At 34.3% G+C, this 13,229-nt stretch overlaps 1 protein-coding gene across 7 annotated transcripts in view; it reads right to left on the bottom strand.

Moving 5' to 3' along the window:
* CCDC91 (coiled-coil domain containing 91) overlaps positions 1-13,229 on the bottom strand; it is a gene marked incomplete at its 3' end in the record, with an annotated part of 398,367 nt that overhangs the window by 304,146 nt on the left and 80,992 nt on the right. For all 7 annotated transcript variants that reach the window (XM_082666097.1, XM_082666099.1, XM_082666098.1 and 4 more), the window contains exons 2-3: positions 4,709-4,751; positions 2,598-2,676 (exon numbers count right to left, since the gene is read on the bottom strand). In XM_082666097.1, the coding sequence (XP_082522223.1) occupies positions 2,598-2,676; positions 4,709-4,738 (109 nt within the window). In that variant the 5' untranslated portion in view covers positions 4,739-4,751. The remainder of the gene's footprint in view (positions 1-2,597; positions 2,677-4,708; positions 4,752-13,229) is intronic.

The raw sequence follows: 13,229 nt of genomic DNA, 5'->3' as shown, positions 1-13,229 counted from the left end.
AACAAAGGAGAAAGATTGCTTTCGTTGAGCAATCACCTAACATGCCACTAACTTCAGCTCTTGGCCAGATTTGTTTTCCTTCACTTCTGCAAGTCACTGAGGAAGTCCAAAAAGAGTACTTTCTTCAGGTCTGATTTTTTCAGTGAGGGAGAGACTGTGTGTGTGTGTGTGTGTGTGTGTGTGTGTGTGTGTGTGTGTGTGTGTGTGTGTGTGTGTGTGTGTGTGTGTGTGTGTATACACTAGAGGGGTTATTCTTTAATTCTAGTTCATTAGGCTTTGAGGACTTGACGTACAAATAGACAGATATATAGAGATGTGACATATAATAATAAGTTGCTCACAATATACAATACTTTAATACATTGCCACAATAACTATAGAAAAACAAACACTCCTCCTGCTTTCATGCAAAGTAAAGAAGTCCAATCTGGCTTCAACTTCTACTCTGCTGAAACCATTTCCTTCAATGACATTTAGGACTGTCTGTGGGTTTTTCTCAGTCTCAAATCTCACTGACCTCCCTACAGCCTTTGACATCAGCGACCATGACTTCTTTGAAATGTTCTACTCCTTATGTCTGTGTTGCACTAGCCCCTACTCTCCTTATCTCTCAAGTCTCTGGTCTCTTTTTCTTCCTCCTGTTCTCTAACTATGGACATCCAAATTCCTCTACTTAAGGCTATTCTCTCTACATGTTGTTTCCCCCAGTGATCTCCTACAACTTCAACTGTCACATCAATGGAAAAACTCCCAAACGGAGAACTCCAGCCCACCTTTCTCTGAACTCTAGGTACTTTAAATAGTCATGTCTAAGACAAATTCATTAAGGCCTCATACTGCCCCAAACCAACTCCTTTAAATTCTCTGTTTCTGTTCATGGTAATACCATCCTTCCAGAACCGAGGCTCGTAACCTTAAAAATCAATTTTGATTCCTCCTTCACCCTCACAGCCAGTCAGTCAGATAGTCCTGCTGATGCTTTTTTCAAAAAACAAAGTTACTGAAAATAAACAAGAAAGTATTTCATTTTTATTTCATGATAGAACATGAAAGTATAAATTTCACTCCTAAACACGGTGATCTGTATCAAACTCCAAAACTTTTTATAAACTGTCATTTCATCATCTGTATGACAGGAATAATGCAGTTGCCCTACCTACAATAAACGAAACATAATAGCACACTGAAAATCCTAAACCATCATATAAATATCACTATCTCAAGTCTTCCTATCCACTCCCATTGTCACCCTAGTCTAGTCATTTATTCAGATACTTATTCACTCATTCATGTATTCATTCGTTTTTCTTTATTCTTTCTACAAAATTTACTGAGGGCCAACTACAAGCCAGGCACTATGTTCAGCATTTAAGACATAACAATCGGAAAAACAGACATGGTACCTTACAAAACTTAGTCTAACATGAAAGCCAGAAAATAGGTGCACATAGATGTGAGAAGGCTCTCTGGGAAGGCTTCCCAGAAAAAGAAACATTAAAGTAAGAAACGACACATAAAACAAACATGAGTTTATATGATAAGGGAGTGGAAGAGAGTGGCAGTGGGAAGCAAGGTGAGCAATTCTTGGCAAAGGAAACAAAACATACAAAGCCTTCAAACAAGAATGAGCATCCTAATGGTGCCATCCTCTTTCCCACATCTACACCTTTATTCCAAGCATTTTTCTCCTTTCAGAATCTTTCCCCATTCCAATCTCTGCCTATTGAAATTATACGCATCCTTCAAAGCCCAGATCAATGATATATACGCAGCTTCAAGGACAGTACTTGACTCACACCAGGCATGAAGTAACATTTGCTAAACGAATGGATGACAAAATCATCATTCTTCCCAAATCACAAATCTGCTTCATATTACAAATATGTATGTGCCTGCCCTTGAAGTAAAGGACATGTCCCCACAGTGTCTCATGCATAATAAGTGTTGGAAAAATATTTGTAGAATGAATAACTCTAATAATCTAAGATGAGGCAGAGCTGTTGAAGAATGGTATTTTCATCTTCGACTCCCGACTTCACAATGATTGAGCAGAACAAAAAGAAAATGCAAAGTATTATTTAGACAGAATTATATTAATACTGAACATTAGGTCTTCCATAAAATACCTCGCAATAATGGAATTTATTTTTGTATTTAATTTCCTGGATGGCTTAATTCTTAATACTTTTGAATGATTTTCCTGTAGAAAAACTTCTAAATTTAAATACTGTTGGGGATGACAAATCATTTTTATAATATTTTTAGAATATTAAGGAGTCTTTAATTAATGAAATGGACACTCTAAAAAAATTAGTTGGCACCTCACCTTACTAAAACAAAGACAAATTTGGAAATGTCAATTGTACTTTAATTTTATTTAATGTTCATGATATCTTTTTTGGAATCATGCCTCAAGCCACCATTGCAGAATTTTTTACTCAATCCATAATTTGTTATGGAAAAAACTATGTTAAATTTGGGGCATTTCATTTTTCAGATCAAAGAAGGCAAAGTGAAAAGGTAGGAAAGGGGCTTTCAAAAGAAAGGCAAAAATGCTGAATAAGAAAAAAATATTCCTAGTTACTCTATAGTAGTACCTGTAGGAAAAGCAGCCCAAGGAATGGCAGGAGATGTAGTTTGGGTTTCACCATTTCCACCATCAAAAATCTCTGCAGCCTACAAAACAAATGCAAAATTATTTTAGAAAATCTGTAAAGTATAAATGCTATTTAAGCAATCAAGCCTCCCAATTCTGCAAATGTAATACTCTGTAATACCCCACACATTTTCAAATTTCCTCTGAATACTCAATTGCTTTTCAGTCTTCACTGCTACCACCCCCCACTACTAGAGACTACCCCCAGTGTTTGTGCTCTATATCTTTGAGTAAAACTCTTCCTTCCTTTCTCAAATACACCTCCTGCCAATGAAATTTAATTTCATATACCCTTAATCACATTTTCATTTGTGAACTTTATATCTAAGTATTCTAAACTAACTACCACAGCGTTTACCTATGTAAATAAGAAAAATACACCATTTTTCTTCAAAAGTCTAGAGACTAAATCTTTTTCATTAATTATCACAAGACCAAAAAGAGATCAACCTAAAGAAACAGGATTCATCCATATCCTTGAATAATCTACCAGCTGAACTTACTAGCATTCAACATTTAGAGAATTCCTAAAGCTGACATTTAAATTAAAGCCTCCTATTAAACAGTTTTAAAACTATGAGGCAGTCAATTACTGCATGTTGAGTTTGTGGGTAACAGTGCAGAGTTTTCTCTCTCTTAAGTGTTCAGGTCACAGCAAAATTATCATTGAAAAAAAGAGCCAGAATTTCAACTTGGATTCTGCATTGAGTTGTCAGCCAAGGAGAAGTCAATTGGGGCAATCTGCCACAGGAGCTAAGTGACGTAGAATACAGTAGCTACTCTCCACAAACTATGACAAATAAACATGGTTTATATACCCAAGGATAGAGACCTTCCATATTTCTATAACAGTATACAGAAAGAAAGAACCCTAACAACCGTAATTAAATTGGAATGGCTGGTTAACTTTGTACCTATATAATATTAAAAGGAACAGATCCGTTGAATACACGTTGAAGTATAACTGTTACTCTAAGGAACATTATCTACTCTTTTTTCTCTGATATAATAAATCAAGTAACATAATAAGATTCAGTAACATAAATAAGATTCAGTCACCCAACAAATCCCAAAATACTAAAGCAAATACAGGAAATATACAAATGTGCTAAACAAAAAACAGTGTTAGATGAAGTGAACAAAACAGGTAAGTTCATATTCTAAATATCTCCATACTAACAGCTATTAAAGATCAACAGAAGAGAAAATGATCCTAACCTAAACTCACACTATTCTTTCATGATATGGATATATACTTAATATCTCATTTCTCCTATTAACGTCATTAATTACAGTCCCTATCTATAACAATCTCCTTTTCACCAAGTTCCAAACTAGGTAAAGGTCTTTCTTAAAGAAAAAGAAAAAGGCAAAAATCACAGAGCTCACTTGATGGTAGTTCCAGGACTTGAGCTCAGGCATCCTGACTCCTAATCCAGAGATTTTCCTGCAAGACTATACTGGCTCCATAAAAATAACTGGGTTACAAAATATTTCAATAAAACGAACACACACTGAAAAGGATTAAGGAAAAGACTGCTTCTTCAGCTAACAATTTCCTTACAAAGCATCCAACTAAAACCTAAGAGAATAATCCAACAGTGCAAACAATTAGCTCTATAAACCACCAAAAGGCCGTGTACTTAATATACTAAGTCAACTCATTACAGGTGTAAGCATGAAAATGTGTGACAGATCTTCAATATTCATCCCTCCTCTCACAAGTATTTCCTAAAAGACATGTATCGCAGCAAAATCATCTGCAATTTCTCAAACCTCTTCTTTACTGCTTCCACTAGTAGTACTTAACTACCTCAATTTAAACCATTCCTATGGTCATGCCCAAGTGTTCAATAACAATAAATCAGTTTTAACTGTCAGAGGGAATATATTTTAATTTTTCTTGATTTCATTTTTTTATTCCAGAGTTATATTCAAAATGATCAAGGATCATGAACACCAATGATAAATAATACATTTAGTATACTCTATTATAATCCCACAAAGTTAAAACAATTACATAAGCAAAATAAGGTAAATAACAGCACATACCTCAAAACCACCAAAATCATCATCATCCATTCTTTAAGTGCACCTGAAAAACAGAAGACATTGAAACAAGCCCACACACAGAGTCATTTATGTCAAAACACTTCTCTCACTTAAAGGTATATATACATTTTGATTTGTTTTTTTTTATTTATAAATTAAAACTATTTCATTTGGGTTAAAAAAATATATTTTAACTATATGCATATGTATTTTTAACACAAAAAGACTGAGGTTTTTTGGCAAAATTAGCCATTCTGGCAAAATTAACAATTTCTGTGACTTTTTCAGCAACCATGTATTTTGCCATTTTATGTTGAGACGCCAGGAGTGGAAAAATATTCTTTTACATTTTAATTTGCTTTTCCCAAATTGGCACTAGGGCTCAATTCAATAATGCTTCCTGCTTTTTGCATCTATTCCTCAGTTGTCTGGCAACATCAGCACAAACTCCAGTTAAGAACAGGACTGTGGTGAATTTTTGGAAATCTGTCCCACACCACAAAGGTTCTTCCCTCGGTTTCATGGCCGAGGTTGATTTAGATTTTCAAAATTGATCAGCATTTTTGAGCTGTGGCCACAACTTCTGGAGCATTTTGATATGTGTATTTTTAGCTGAAACTGCTTTGCACTTTTGGAAAAATGTGGAGCAAGTTACTAGGCTGATCAAGATAAATCAAGTCATGTATTCATGGAGACCAGGAAAGAGAAAAACACAAGCGAATATCCAGAATACCTCTCTTCTTTACCCTTAAAGTATGTAAGAGAGACAAGCAGTGGGATAATACATGCTTTATTTTGTCCTAATGCACATCATAAAAATAAAAGGATAAAACCATGAGTGCATGGGCTTTGGAAAAAAAAAAGAAAAAAGAAAGAAAGAAAGAATAAGAAGGAGACGCTTTTATCTAACAAACAGTGAAAGAACTAAAAAACCTGGAAAGGTAAAATGAGTAATAGGTGATATATAGTAAAACAAAAAATAAATTCACAATAAATTGTGAAGTGATACTCTGTTCGATAACTGGTTTCCTTTTCTTTCAAAAGTGAATATATTCAAATATTAATTATAGTTTTCTTGACCCAGTAATACTAAACGGACTTGATTACAGAAAAACAATCTTCTCCAACTTCTAAAAAAAAAAAAAACAGCTAAGCAAATTAAATCATATGCTAAGCTCTAATTCTAAAGGTATTTTCTAAGGCATTTTGCTTTGAGTTATAAAGCAGTAGTTATCTACAGCCATGCTTTGCCTTGTCACTAAAATTAATACTAATGCCTTCAAAAATAAAACTCAAAGATAGTCAAAGAAAAATAAACAGTAAAAAACAATCTCAAGGATTGCTTTATTTTAATAGGCAAAGAAAATTTATTTTCACAGAAACTCAGTAGGTAATGACACTATAAGGAATATGTAGACAGAAACACATTATAAAAAGGGACTACATTAAATTAATCAGAATATGACACCAGTATTGTCACCATTACCCACAATTTAACAATCTGTTGAAATATTTTTAAAAGATGTACTTCTCCAAAAATCAAAGCTAAGCAACTCATCCACATACACTTAAAAAATATAAACCAGACTTTCAGAAACTTTTGATGGTGGTTAGTATGAAATGGAATTCACATTAATTCTGTGTTGCAAGCGAATAGAAATCTGTATGTGATTACATTTTTCATGAAGGCATTATGAAAGAAGAGTGATATGGGTACTGAGAATTAACCGAGTCAAACTATAAACACCAAGTTTGTGTTTTCCACATGTGTCCCACGAATCTCAGGAGACAATTAAAAGATATTTTTAGCATCTACAAACACTGTACCCAAATAACATGGTTTCAAAATATTGGAATTTTTAGAGTAATGCTTCTATGTGTTTTCGTAAGTCATATCCCAATAAGTAATTTGTAAGGTGCCAGAAAATTTGAAAACAAAAACAAATACCCATGCCTAACAATCATTTCAGCTTGTTTGCCTGTGGTAATGAACCAAATACCATCAGTTTCCTAAGTACTGATTTAGCTCTACAAAAGAACATATTAGTGACCACGGATGCTTTCCATACCCCAGCAACTATGACACATTAAAATGCAGATTAGTCTTCCTGTACTTTATTTTCAAAGAAATATTAATATATTTTAAAAGACAAATGTGTCCTGAGTTTCTTAAAATACAGTACTAGAGAAATAAACATTATTATTTTAAAGCAATAACCTTTCTCTGAATAATTTAGTTTCAAATTCTGAAATAGTTTGTTTCCTTCTGAACATTTTAAAGAGCAGGAGGAGCAAAATTAACAACACTGATTTGTAAAAATCAATTTTACAAAATACAAAAACTAAAAATTAGTTTTTAAAAGGAAATATTACAAATGTGGGCTTCTTTATGGATTTAGCTAGTCCAGTACATTGAGAACACTGTTTTGCCTACCGTGCATTTGTAAACCTTTTAGAAGATTTCTCGCATTTAACATTATCCCATTAAACTGCAAATATAACATAGCAATGCCAAATATATCTGTCATCTAAGTTATAGAATCATGAGCCTGGTCAAAAAATTGACAGTTCATGCAGTTCATTCTTTTGTGTCATGGCAGGGGGCAAGATGTATACTTTGTTATGTTGAAAGATTTCATAATATCTAGGTTTAACAATTCTCAGGCTTCTTTACATCTGAATTTAATCTCTTCTGTTGCACTATTATATTAATTCCCTCCTTAACTATCCTCAGTATTCAATATATTGCTGATATTTCACAAGAAAAACATATACACAACACTTAATGTAACATTTTTATTAAGCAACTCTATAGAAGAGATCACTCAAGGTCCTCAAAGAGTTACGACCTGGTGTGGAAGGGAGGGCAGTGTGCAAGAAAAGCATGCAAATATAACATGAAATATAAAAGGGTCTTAACGAAAGAAGAAAAAAAATCCAAGGGGGGAGAAAAAGATTTTCAGAAGGTGAAATGTCTAGTTGGAGCACCATGAAATGCTTCAGGTAAAAGGAGACATCTGAGATTTATTTCAAGAGACTTAGAGAATTTTAAATGGCACATTAAGAACACCCATCTTATTCAAGTCTTTTCCCAACATCTTTTCCTAAAAGATAGCAAGCAAAGATTTGACTGTTTGCTTTCACATAAACACAGGGTCAAAGAGTAGGGAAAATGAAAAAACTGCAAAAAAAAAAAAAAAAAACTGAAAGCAAATACAAGGAAGATGAACCTTACACTACCAGTGGGGAAAATGAGAATCAATCACGTTTACATCACAGAAACCACAAAAGGCTCAAGAATGGTCAACACCGAAAGTTGGGTAAAGATGAGACTCAAAATAAGAGTCACAGTCAGATATATTCCACCATCCCCTCCCAGAATCTGCACAACTGGGCAACTTACAATGCCTCATCACAGAAGAAAACTGAAGGTTTATTCCTTGGACAGGGTAAAACCAAGAAATCTCTGGACTGGAAGACCAGAGACAGGTGACTAAGTCAAAGTTGTATGAAATTTTCAGACGCATTCCTCAGTCTTCTTTCACCACTCGGCAACCAAACTGCTACTTGCCAGGCTTCAACCTCTGAACAGCAAATTAGAAGATTCTTCTCTGGTGAATCTAATCAGCCCATGAAAAAGAACCTCATCAGAAGTTCCACAAAGAAACAGTTCACTCAGGTAACACTACTTGGACAAACCCTACCCACACACACACAATTTCCAATTTGCTCCTTATTTCAATAAGAGATAAAGTAAGTATAATGGTTAAAAGAAGGGACTATGGAGTCAGGCTGCCTGGATTCAAATCCTAGCTCTGCCACTTACCTACTGTGTTACATTGTGCAAGTTATTTAACATTTTATGACTCAGTTTCCTCATCTGTCAGATAGGAATAATAACAATGTGGTAACCAATTCCTAAAGTCATTATGAGGGTTAAATAAGTTAAAATAGATGAAGCACTTAGAACAATGTCTGATACACTTTAATCATTATGTAAGTTTATGCTACTTTATTAGTAGTATCTAACTCTTAACATATGAGCAGACTGCCAAGGACAATCAAAGATATGAAGAAAGTATCTAATATGAAAAATAGAGACCAAAAAAATGGAATAAACAAAGACTACATAGGAGGGAAATTTTTCTAAAAAATAAAAACTATAACTAATACCTTCAGAGAGTTGAGAACAGAAGACAGAGCATTCATGAAATAAGAACAAGAAGCTTTAATTTTTTTGGGGGGGGAGGGTGTAAAACAAGACCAAGGTCTTGAAAATAAAAATGATTATAGAAATGAAAAACTTCAGGTTGGGTAATAGAGCTGAGAAAATCTCCTTTAAAAAGAAGAGTATAAAAGAAAAAGAAATGGAAAATCAGAGTAAAAATATAAGAAAATTACAAGATCCAGTCTAGAATATGTAATATTTAATTATTAGGAACTCTAGAAAGACAGAACAGAGAAAACAAAAGATAAGAAATCATCAACAAAATAATAATAAAAGAAATTTTCTAAAACTAAAGTATACAATTTGCAGATTTAATGGTTCCTCATGTATCTAAGAAAATAGAAGTAAAAACCCACACTAAGTCACAGTAGAGAAAAAGAGAAGATCCTACAAGCTTCTAAAGAGATAAAATAGGTTTTATACAAAGGATAAAGAATATATGTAATGGCATTAGACTTAAGAGCATCACTGGAAGGCAAAAAACAATGAAGAAGTGCTTCTAAAATCGTGAGGGAAATTCTATAGCACAGAACTTTATCATCAGCCAAACCAACAAATAATCAAGTTGAGGGAGGCATAAGGCATATTCACACCAGCAAAGTCTCAAAAAAAAAAAAAAAAATTCCCAAACACTCTATGGAGTAAACCAAGGGAATAAGACATGAGAAAGACATAGGATTAGGAAAAAGGAAATCCAACTAAAGTGAAAGGCAAAGGGAATTCTCCCAGAAAAATGAAGTGAGTTCCCAAGACATCTATGTAACAAGAAGAGAGAGCAACCAGTCTAAATTGGAGCAGAGCGGAAAGCTCCTGGGAGATGTATTCAAGGAAATGAAATTAATAGACTGTCTCTGTTTTACCGTCATAAGAAATATTAAACAACTGGGGGAAAATTTAGGCTTGAATTAGTGATTAGAAAATTAACCAAAAGAAAACAGTGAGAAAATAATGTGTTGGACAGGAAAAGTAAACATTATATACTATATTTTTCAGCTGTGAATAGTATTGACATGGTCATAATAATGTAAACAATGAATAACTAACTGCGCCAAAATTATAACCATATTGGGAATGTAAGAGAAAGAAGATGAAGGATGTGGTATGAGGCAGCGGGGCTGGTAAAAGACAGTTAAAGCCTCATCTTCCATAATGGAAAGACAATGGATATGAAATTTAAAAATCGAGAAGTAGCAATAATAAACATGTTATTTTGTGATTCACTGGTAAACACTAAAAGAATCAGCTATATATGCTGAACATCTTGCTTCTAGAAAGCAAGAAATGGAGAGGCTGGAAAAGAATAGAGGGCATTAGGAGATGGCTGTGGGTCATAACAAGCCTTTTACAACTTTAAACTGTGGTCACGCATAACTGAATTTTTTTAATGATAGCATAAAACATCATGGCACAATGAATCAACTACCCATTATTTCCATCAAAATACTACTCTGAAAAAGAAAACTCAAGGTAAGTTTTTTTTTCAGAACAAACTATAAAAGAAGGCTTAAATGTTTTAAAGGCTTAAAAATCAGTGAATAAATGAAAATGTATCATGTTAGTCTCCTTTATAACATGTTCCCATATTATAAGTATTTATACAAAATGTAAAAGTGTACCTTAGACACCAAAGTTGCTCAAAACAAAATGCAAAAAACACCAAACAGAGAAACAGACAATTTAGGTAACTGACTTCAGAAAATACAATCTCCAAAGATTATCCAGATTATTCAATCAGCCCGAAGTGCCTTACTAGTTAACACTGTCCATTCAGCATTTAATTCAATCTCTATCCCATCTGGAAAACTACTGGCTAACCAACATCCGCATAATCACAATTTTTTCCATTTGAGACTATTTCATGCCATGTTTCCTAGAAGCAACAGACAGGTGATTTTTTTTTTCAGACAGTCCGAAGCAAATATAAATTGGTAAGAGGAAACATAACAAAGGAAATACATATAAACACAGACAGACACACACATACCCTTAGTTAAGGTTAAAAATGAACAGCCATTAAGACTGAACTAAAAGGAAGAGTCTAATCATATAAAATCAGAATTTCAAGCTTATCTGTTCAAGGAAATTATTTGTTTACCTGAATTTCCCTAGCTCTTCCAAGGTAATGTAAGGACCATTTCTTAACCTTTCTTTTTACTCCCTACGACCTTGAACTACGTAGCTCGTAGCACATATTAGGAGCTCAAAAAATATTTTTGAATCAATGCTTTTGGAATAAATGACTCAATAAAAGCAAATGAGTTACTAATAGTTCCTCCGTAACTTCCCTTTTCCTCTTATTTCTCCAAGAAAAATACATTGGAGTTTGAGCACTAAAACAGCTCTACCTTTATTAAGGCATGAGCCTGAGAGTCTATATCTTAAAAGAAATTATAGTGCCACACTCCACTCTCTTATCCAATTATTATCGTGCCTAATGATAATTTTGAAACTTCCTATATGAAGCCGAATTGCAGAATTATTACCATACTATAAATAATACTGCCAATGGCAAAATATAATCACAAGTTAAAAAAAAATAACTGAGATGTATATTCACTACCTGAAAAATATTCTACTCATAAATGATGAGATAGGAAAACACCCCAACCAGAACTAATTCTAATAACTAAACATTTTCCTTTATGTAATTTTCATCTGCGCTATCAATTAAGTCTTTGAGTTTGCCAACCTTCATTCAGGAAATTTACATGTCCCAGCAGATGAGAAAAAAAGCACTTAGATTGTCCAATTGCTTAATCTACTTTCCAACCTGGTTAATTCTTCTACCTCCTCCAACTCTTTATCAGCAATCTTTCCCTCAGCTGGTGGTCTTCTGACCATATCTCACTCTCAATCTTAACGCTCTACCCAAATTTTCCAGAATTAACCACCTCATTGGGGCCAGTCATATATACCCAACCAAATAATAAATATTTTCATATGGTTATCCTGCTGTCAATTCAAAATTCTCACTCTGTGAATTACACTCCTTCTATCTGGCAAAATCTCAACCCTCAATGAATCTTAAGGGGTACATACATCACCACTTCTCACATTTTAAAAGAGGACAAAGGCCTTCTCTGGATAGAAGGAAACAAGACTAAAGAAATACTATAGTCCCTTTCTCTACCTTCTTTACTTCTAAGAAAAAAAGAAGAAGAATGATGAGAGCAGGACATCCATATGTTCTCTACAGGTAAGGTTAATGTAGAGAGGTCAGCATGCATGCACAGTACAAGTTCTTTGGGTTCCTCACTGGGAACTTTGTGCCCATAAACAATATAATCTTCCTCTGGTCCTGCTCCCATAAGAGAAGCTCACCAGAGAATAACTTCATTTTCTTAGCATGGAGACATGTTTTTTAGCTTACGGGTAAGTTTAATTCAGGAGAGAACTTGTAGGAGAACTCATTTCAGCCTCAGTCCATGCCACATTTACATTAAACTTTTAAGACTAGAGCCACTTTTCTGATTCCTATGACTCTTGGTTCTATGTCTCAATAGCTTCAGAATCTGGAGTGGTTACAAGGCAAGAGATAACAGCTCCCACAAAGAACCACCAACAATATCCAACTGCCTGTCTTCTGCTGAGAAGTATCAAAGGATTCACTATAAAATGCAGGTTTCCCATCTTCAACTGGGTCCACAGTGCAGCCTACCACACCCACTTTTTCTCTAATTGAGCCTCTTTCCCTCATTCTGCGAAGCTATTTCAAAGATTTTCCGCTCTCCTCAAACTTCCAACCTGTCTATTCCTTTCACTAATCAAAGCACATGACCAAGCCTCCTGCTAAACAGAGAAAACAAAAGGCATTTTAAGGGAAGGCCCTTAACTTTTTTCTACCAAAACTTTAGTTACCAGCAGTTATACCCAACTATTCCACTTCATTCTGCTCACAAGAAAAAAGGAATCCCTCCACCTACTTAGGGCTAATTCCTCATGTGTGCTCTGAGACCTGGCTCTCTCAACTATTCTCTCTCTTTATTAAATATTCAACTTTCCCCTTCTATTTGGCTCCTTCCTATTAACACTGAAACATGTTCCGTGTCCTACATCTTTAAAAATGAAACAAAACAAAAACTACAACTACATTGTTCTCCACTACATTCTTCTCCAACCACAGCCCTCTCTTTTTCACAACTCAACATCATAGATGCTCTATTCTTACAGCCCATGCCTGCAACCAATTACCTCCTTTTCACTAAATGCAAAAAGACACTTTCAATTCCTTGTCTTATTTGAACACTAACAGCATTTGACCAGGCTTTCCTTCTCAAAACACTCTCAATCCGT

The sequence above is a fragment of the Grampus griseus genome (genome assembly GCF_964374135.1).
Source record: "Grampus griseus genome assembly, chromosome: 11".
In the NCBI taxonomy this organism is placed as follows: Eukaryota; Metazoa; Chordata; class Mammalia; order Artiodactyla; family Delphinidae; genus Grampus; species Grampus griseus.
Note: the sequence above shows the minus strand (reverse complement) of the source record. Positions and strands in the feature narration are given on the sequence as shown.